The sequence below is a fragment of the Pogonomyrmex barbatus genome, unplaced genomic scaffold (genome assembly GCF_055798465.1).
Source record: "Pogonomyrmex barbatus isolate J1 unplaced genomic scaffold, ASM5579846v1 scaffold14, whole genome shotgun sequence".
NCBI classification, from domain to species: domain Eukaryota; kingdom Metazoa; phylum Arthropoda; class Insecta; order Hymenoptera; family Formicidae; genus Pogonomyrmex; species Pogonomyrmex barbatus.
The window spans coordinates 6,851,187-6,860,597 of record NW_028297110.1 but is presented as its reverse complement, the minus strand read 5'-3'; the positions used below and the strand labels follow the sequence as shown (position 1 = coordinate 6,860,597).

Here is a 9,411-nt window from a genome sequence, read left to right as displayed (position 1 = left end):
ACATTTTCCTCTACATGTTTATAATTTTTATATTATATAATAATTATTAAACTAATGGCACACAGAATATAAAAATATATTTCCGTAATAAAGATCATAACTTACAAAAAATCATAAACAACTTAGACTGCATTACTTTATATACAGCTAATACTGAAAATTTTATTTATAAAACATGTTAAATCAAATATATGTATTTAATACATGTAAGCTTATATAATTTTGAAATTTGATATCAATCTATATATGATCAATCTTTTATTTTATGCTAAACATGACACCTTTAAAATAAGTGTGAGATTGTAAGACTTTTTGTAACATATAAAGCATAAAAGATTGAATCAATTAAAGAGCTTTATTTCCTTAAGATAGAAATAAAGGATTATCATTTGTTTTTTTATGCTTTATATTTGATTCGTTATGTAAAAGTCTATGTTCTTAGCCTTAAGAATTATATGCGCACACATATGTATATATTAATACATGTTTATATTAATTATATTTATATTTAATATATTTCACATATATATTAAAATAATTGAGAAATAATGAAACAAATTAATATAAAGAAAACGTATAATTGTTTTTGAAAGAAAGTATAAACCCACATATTGTTAATTGCATAATTGTTTTTTAAATTGGATATCCCTATAAAAATAGTTGTTTCAAAATTTGTTTCTTCTTTACACATTAATTGGTTTCATTTTTCTTTGCATAAAAATATTAATACGGTTATCAGAACATAATTTATCAGTTATCAGAATAAAATTCTTGAAATATTTCATATTTTATGCTAAAATGAAATATATACAAAATATATTTTATAAATTATTTACTTTTTGACAATTGTATTTTAATGCTTATGTATATCCAGAATAATTAAAGGATCATATTATCAAAAAAATATATGAAACATCATTTAAAAATATGGCGATCATAAAAATATCAATAATGACTTCATTTGTGAATGAATCAATATTATATGATCTTGTGGCGAATTTTACTCTAATATTTGTCTGAAATTTTTTTATAAAATAGTTTTTTTTTACAATATTTGACTATAAGATAAGAATGAATCATTCTGTATGTGCGTAAATCGTGCGTACGGCGCGCGTGCGCGCGTGTATGTGCGTGGAAGTGTATGCGTAAATTTATTTTAATTTTAAGTTAGATATGTAAAAAAAAAGCTATTTTATAAAATCATATTAATAACTAAATTAAAAGATTAACATATTCTTATAGAAAATTTTTAAAAAACTCTTATTTTTACAGATAAGGAAAATTTTTAGAAAAGATTTTTGGAAAACTTATTTTTACAAATAAAGAAAAATTTTTAGAGCTGTTTACTGAATTCTAGGCATAGAAATTACTGATATACAGTTGTAGATCTCTAATCAAAACAGCTATTGCAGTGTAAGTATTGCTCATCTACCCGCAAGCTATTGTTAAGATAGTCAGAGGCGTAAAACCTCTTGAGGAAACCGCCTGTCGTCATATCGATGTCGTACATACATTTTACTGTTTGTTCATTCGTTGCAAGGACGCAAATGCCACGTACGAATACGTCATATTTGCTTACAAAGCGAAATAAGGCAACACAAGAACACTTAATTGATTAAATTGGCTATTGGAACGAGTATATTTACGAATTTGCGTTCACGAGTGTGGTGAATAGTGAGTTTCAACATAAAATTGCGTTATAATTGAACGAGTAATGAACAGATTCTTGCGGGAAATAATCGATAATAGAATTTATAGTGATCGCGAGTAATGTGAGTAACATTTGCAAATCGAATATTTTTTTAAATCACAGATGCAATATTATTCTATATGAAGAAAAATTTTAGAATATTAATGTTAAAAAAACCAACAGTAGCTTTTTAAGTAACAGATGTGCTCAATTTCATTGATCAGGTCATTAAATATTTCAAATAATGTTTAATATGCACATAATCGTTATCGAAATTAACGTTTGCGCATATGATATGAGATATGATATACGATATCTGAGATATGATATACGTAATGTGAAACACACTGGATAACGAATGTATGTACTTATTATTAAATGTATACTCCAACTCTCGATAGTTGCGAATATTATCGCTTCTTGGCATAGTGACTTTGTTTCTGCGCATAAAGTTTATTATTTCTTTTTTTATATTCGAAATTAGTTTACATAGTAATATCTTGATGTATGTGATATTGATATATAAAAATCAAAATGCTATAATTATTTTTGCATCATTTCTGCGTCATCATGTAAACAAAGTTAAACTTAAAATAAATTTAACAAAAAATCTAATAATAATTTTTAGATTTTTCAAATATAATTACAAAAAATATAAAAATTAAAAAAATTTGTTTAATTTAAAAAAATTGCAATAAGTAATATCCTCTATTGCAGTTTACAAAAGACATAGTTGTTTTGGAACATTCTGTGTTACTTGTTTCTTTTGTAACCAGCTATTTAGTAGAAATAAAATATGAATAGATATTCAAATATATTTTAACAGTATTTTCTGTGTGTGATATCATCGAGTGTTATCGAGTGTTATATTATTCGTTTCGCTCACTTTTGTTCGGGCATAGTTGAGAACACAAATTAGTAACACAAATGTGTTTCCTATTCAACGCTAGTGTGTGGCATACTAAACTGGCTTATATCTCATATTAACAAATGTGGTGACAAAGAAAACGTAAGTATTTTGACACCAATTCTATTCGAGTTGATATAATATTTATTATAAACATTTTTTTATTATTTATATAACATTATTTGATTTTAAAAAATATTACAATAAAATTAACTACAAATTAATTACAAACATTGATTTATTACGAAATAATTAAAATGTATATTTCTACGTAACGCGAGGATTTTTTGCTTAAATTGACCATCTTAATGTTTCATTACATTGCTGTTACGCATTTATCTACAATCGCGCTCATTGGTGCAAATAATTTTGAATTTGAATTTCAATGAATTTCAGTGAATGTCGCACGAAGATTTTCTTGGCCCTTGGGGCTTGCTAATCATAATTGTGATAGGAGTAGGAATTATTCTGATTGCATTGTTTCTATTCATTTGCTTCCTCACTCCTGGCTGTATTGGCTACGAATGCTTCAAGAAACGAAGTAAGATCAACTGTTTAATAATTATTCGTATCAAATATACTTAATTTCTAAGCAGCCTGATATAATTACAAAGTCATTGAAATCTAAGAATAGAATTAATCGTTAAATTAATACTAATCAAGGATACATGTAGAGTATGCAATATGCAAAATACGCATATGCAAAATATTTAATATATATAGATATGTATCCCTTTCTGTTCTCTGTTTCCACTTTCCACTTCTTCCATTCTCCCCTCTTTCTCATGTTTTGTTTTTCAGTCATGTATTTGAATTCTATAAGTGTGCATATATAAAGAATGTATACAGCAAAACAAATAATTACATTTCTGAAATTCATATCATTTTTCCAAAAATTTACAAAATAAATAAAATTGTGGATAATTTTATACATACATTATAATATCCTTAATGTTATAAACGCAAAAATTAAAATTGAAAGAATTCATGCATTTTTGTTTCAATCGTGGGCATTTTTTAAAGTCTAGGATTGTAAATTTTTTCTGGAAATATAGCATTTTCTTTAAATTTATAGATAATTCCTCGCGCAATTATCTATAATAATTTAACAAAATAGCTGAAATAAAGATTCCAAAATAAAGGGACGTTAAAACAAAGATTGGAAAAATTTTTGCGAGTTTCTAATATTATTTTTTAATTTTTAGAAATAAGTAATGTAAGTTGTATTGAACTATACAAAAATAGTTAAATTGTGTTGGAATTTGTTTCAAGTAGAGTTATTTAAAATTTTCTATGAACTATAAAGAAAATTAAAGTTTTTAAATAATGAAATATATCATAAAGTTAACCACACTAATTGTTTAAATAAAGTTTTTTTTTCCTTAGTTTTAAATTTTCAATTATAAAATTTATATTAAAATCACATGAAAATTTTAAAACATTCTAGAAAGTATTTAGAATATATTTTTTTATAATTTTGAAAAAGAGACTAACTTTACAGGGATAAAACAATTATTTATACTCTATATAATTTTGTCTCGGAAAGTTATATTTATTTTGAATGAAATATTTTGTATGGTAAAAAAAATAACTTGTAAATTTTATTATTACTTTACAAATTACGCCATTGCATGACGTCATATGACACATATATGCACTTGATGCAAATGAATGCTGTTTCTTTCATTTCCTCTACTACGTTATATAATTACTATATAATTACATTAATTAGTTACCACAATGCACAATATTAGCCAATATTATTAGAAACATCTAAACAGCATTGTCACTTTTACATACTTTTTTTACATATTCTTCGTACGAAAAAATTTTTTATTAAATTTTTCATAAGTTTTTTAATAAATTAAAAAATTTATATTACATTTACCACGCTGTATTACATAATCATTATATAATAGAGAATAGAGTCTGGATATTCGTGCCGCAAGCGGAGCACCGCTGTGTGCGAGTGAGTCGAATGCTCGCTAAAGTGAGATAATAACATTTCTCAAAAAAACCCGATGCTCGACTTGACGTAATCTGAATTAATGATTTTGGCTAAAATAAATGATTTTGGACGCGCCGTCTATTGAACGTAAACAAAATACAAAAAACAATATGTTTGAATTTTATTATAAGTACAAATATTTCAAAACCATATTATTTTTTAAATCTTAAAGTAACATAGATTAAGTAAAACAAATACAATATATTGAAAGTAAATAATATAGTATCCAAAAAATATCAAAAAAGATAAAGAGTAATATTGCTATCTCACTTTAGCGAGCATTCGACTCATTCGCACGCAGCGGATGCTCTACGCGCGGCACAAGAAATCGCGCGAATATCCGGGGCCTAATAATGAATATATTCAATCAACAATATACTTTTCAATCAATGGACGAATGTATTTTTTGTAATAAGATTTCGTTAGCGATAATTTCTATTACTATCTAAAATTGTTTGAGTAAGAAAAATATTTAAATATTTAAATAGATGTCGAAATATATTATTCTATAATATATCGTAAAATAGAAATTCATATCGAATAAAGAACAATAGTGTATGCTTAAGTTAATCAAGAACATAAGTTAATTCAGAACAAAATGGATACAATATCCTTCAAACATTTTTTTATAGGAGACAAGAGCGTGCCTTTGCGAACAAAGCACCAAGAAATAGGAAACTTAAAATTAAACGATATCAGCTATAGATCATGGAGACTCGGTAGTCTATATGAAAATGACAATAATGGTATAAATATTTTACTATTAAACTATACGCTTTTTAGATTATATTTTATATTTTATTATATTCTATTGTTAGATAAAAATTGTTATATTATGATAAAAGTTGGATGAGTAAGAAAATTATTTACGAACGAATCAATATGTACTGCAATATTGATTTGTCATTTCTTACACATTACTTTAGATATAAAAATATATTATCAATTATATATATTTAAATTATATTTCAACACATTTATAATCTAATACATATATATACATACTAATACTTATACACACAAAAAACATTTTGTATTTGTGTTAAAATCGATCGTTGTTAAAATTTTTGTGTTATTAAATAACCTACATATTTATATATAAATTTAACACATGTCTACTTTGTTAACTGACCTTAACAAATATAAAATGTAAAATTATTAAAATGATTTAAGAAATGTGTTAAAATAACATAATTCGTACGTATTTATTCAATATGTTAAAATTTACAAAAAAAAAATATTGGTTTTATTCTATAACAGGAGTGAGGATGACTTGTTATTATTCTTTGTGTGGTTTCGGCACAGTCTTGAATTTTGACGCGTCTCGACATGTTATTTTATCATAAAAATTATGTTAATTGTAACACACAATTAACTTCAAATTAAAATCAAGAGTACATTTCTTTTTTGTTAAAATATTAATATAGTGTCGGTGTTACTATTTAACACATCCATATTATGTTAAATTAACACAAAATTTTGAGTGAACCGTTTGGGACATGCGATTTATGTTAAATTCAACACATTTTTTCCAACAGTGCATGCACGCCGTACATACACCCATACATAAAACAGCACACACATGTACACAACCATATACATGTCGACATAGCACATGCATGCTCATACGCATACATTATCTATATATAATAAGATGATTTAATTCTGATTTCTTTTTTATTTTTCTCATAAATATCATACAGATGAAAAATTTGTATACTTTTTTAAAAAATTTGTTAATTAAAATTTTTTAAACCTACATAGAAAAAGAAAGAGATCTTAAGTCAAGAAATTAGAGATCTTAACTCAAGAAAAATATTGTCATATATAAGTAAAAATATTATAATTCTTTAAAAAATTTAATCTTGCTTAGATTAAATTTGTATTAATGGAAGTATTACGTTTGCACAATTCAGGAAAAATCTTGTATATGAAAACAATATGATATTTTATATTATAATATTGTTACTTATATAGGAGAATATCTATATTTGCATCTATACTAAACTTTTTCTAAGAAGATTATAATATTTTTGCTTACATATGAGAATAAATAATTTTAATTTAAAACTAACTTTTTTCTGTGTAAATGTGCAAATTTAATATATATTTGTTATATTTTTGATATTGATTAAAAACTCTTTAATTATCCTCACGCGAATTATATATTGCGAAAAACATCACCTCAGAGATCGAATCTGGATCGATTTATTCGATTATTTGATATCGAATTATCATAGAACCACGTTAAAGTCTGCTAAAATTAAGTGGCGCGTAGTTGGTGATATAATTATTTGAATTTAATTTATATAAAAATTTAGTAACCAAGATCCATCCACGCATGCACGCACGCACGCACGCACGCACGCACGCACGCACACACTCCACACATAAAACATATATTTAACGTAAATTATTCAACAGTATACTGTGGTAAATAATATTTATATTAATTAATATCGTAGGATATTTAGCTATTTCATATTTTCTGTAATCTTTAGGTATAGAAAAAGACTGAAGTTACAAATGAACAAAATTATCTTATTATTAAAAAATATAACTATAACATATATTTATCAATAAGGCACTGATTTTAGCAAAAAATAAAGAATACTATGCTACGTAGGTACTATCATCGAAAATAGAGAATCTCATAGAGACTCGTTTAATTCTACCAATGTTCAATGTGAGAATATGGAGCGCTCTTCCACATTGGTATGTGTACAATCAGATTGAATAAAAATTCTATCATTGCGCTATTTGATGATTAATTTATTTATGAAAATTACAGAATTTGATTTATTCGGACAAGCAGAAAATGATGGAGTTTCCTACAGAATTGACAATGAGTTTGCAATATTTACCACCTTACAATGATATTATTACCGGAAAGCTCGTTATCGGTATTGAAGTGCGTTATCAGCATTTTATAATACAAACAAAAACTTTTCATTAATAATTAATATTAGATATAAATCTTTTCTGAAAAGGTCTTATACTGGTCTATACAGAATGTCCCAAAACTCCCGCATTTGGAGTACACTACGTGATTTTTTATGCTAAAAAAAATAATTTTTTCCTTTAATAAAATTGCGTGCGACGAGTAATTTTTATAGTAAATTAAATTAAAAGTGACGAATAAGCGTGCGTATGTGCGTAGCGGTCAGGGCCGGCACGCGTTTCTTAGGCCGGCGTAGCCTGGGACTTAATCTTTGACTTCATATACTGTATTGTTTAAAATATAATACAAGTTAAAAAATAAATATTGTTTTCATCCTTTAATGATTTAATAAAAAAATTGTCTGATTTTTATTTCGAAATAAAAATAAATGTAAATAATGTCGTGTATGAACTCGAGCATTCTATTATTTTAATTATTGCACAATATTTTAAACAATATAGTACATGAAGTCATCAAAGATTAAGTATTAGGCCGCGCTGGTCTGAAGAATGCGCGCCGGCCCTGATTGCTGCGTACATACGCGCGCTCATTCGTCACTTTTATCTGATCCAATCTGATCCACTGTAAAAACTACTTGTTACACGCAATTTTGTTAAAGGAAAAAATTGTTTCTTTTAACATAAAGAATCACGTAGTGTACTCCAAATGTGGAAGTTTTTGGGACAAAACCTCCATATGTATATAATAATCTGTATATAATTTAACATATTCTAAAGAAAATAGTCACAACAGAAGTAAAAGGCTATGCTACATATCTTACAGGCATTATATGGCCTTCCTCCGAAACAATACAATGGTACATTGGAACCTTACGTTACATTGAATATTGTAAAGCAGTCATGGAGCCACAGGAATAAACAAAAATTACATAGTTTTAGAACGAGGGGTATCAGGCATACTGCCAATCCAATCTACAAAGAGACTTTCATTATTGCAAATACAAAGCCGCAAGAAGCTAAAGTAAAATCTTCATCACATATACAATATCATTATATTATATTATATAATTATATTTTTCATTATATTTTTCATTATATTATATTATATAATTATATTATAATTTTATATATTATAATTTATATTTTTATAAACATAACTATACAAACTACAACGCGAAACATTACATTTCCTCGGCAAGTAGGATCTTAGTTGCTAAAGTTTTTAATATGAAATAAATTCAATTAATTATATTACCAACTACGTGCCGCTTTGATTTAGCAGGCTTTCAATGTGTTAATGGCTTTATAATAATTCGATGATCAATATTATTGCTATCGATTAAAATCCCTTTTATTATATGCTAAATCAAAGCGTAGTAGGTACTAAATCAAAGCACGTAATTGGTAATATAAATATATATTAATTGAATTTATTTCATATTAAAAACTTTAGCAATCAAGATCCTACTTGCCGAAGAAATATCATGTTTCGCATTGTAGTTTGTTAGTTAACATGTACTCGGTCTATATCTATGTTCATAACTATACAACTTATAAATTAATGTTTCCCAAAGATTTAATAGCATTGCACATTGCTTATTTATTGCATGAAAAATATTAAATTCAGAGACATATGATCATGTGTGCAAGTTGCATATGTGCAATATGGTTCTATGTGCAAAGTGACAAATATGCAATGATGTTTTATAGACAATTATTTCCCACAATTGAGAATATGTGTAACCGGAAATATGTGCACTGAAGTATATACAAGCCATAAAAAAACAAATAATAATCCGAGATAGATTTTAAAGAATATATCATAAAGAGCATTATTCAGTGGATTAGACCGTGGATAGGAATCTAATAATATATTTTTTATTGAATTTATATCAATAAATTTGG

The 9,411-nt window shown here is 25.9% G+C and overlaps 1 protein-coding gene across 13 annotated transcripts in view; it reads left to right on the top strand.

Annotated features, from left to right (window-relative positions):
- Positions 1-1,468: 1,468 nt before the first annotated feature.
- Positions 1,469-9,411, top strand: part of Syt20 (synaptotagmin 20) — a 238,264-nt gene continuing 230,321 nt past the window's right edge. For 2 of the 13 annotated variants that reach the window (XM_089073016.1, XM_089073017.1), the window contains exons 1-6: positions 2,408-2,699; positions 2,994-3,138; positions 5,238-5,351; positions 7,232-7,320; positions 7,397-7,516; positions 8,330-8,527. In XM_089073016.1, the coding sequence (XP_088929142.1) occupies positions 2,997-3,138; positions 5,238-5,351; positions 7,232-7,320; positions 7,397-7,516; positions 8,330-8,527 (663 nt within the window). In that variant the 5' untranslated portion in view covers positions 2,408-2,699; positions 2,994-2,996. Of the gene's footprint in view, positions 2,051-2,407; positions 2,700-2,993; positions 3,139-5,237; positions 5,352-7,231; positions 7,321-7,396; positions 7,517-8,329; positions 8,528-9,411 lie in introns of those variants that run through there. The other 11 variants (XM_089073012.1, XM_089073010.1, XM_089073013.1 and 8 more) reach the window with 11 other exon arrangements.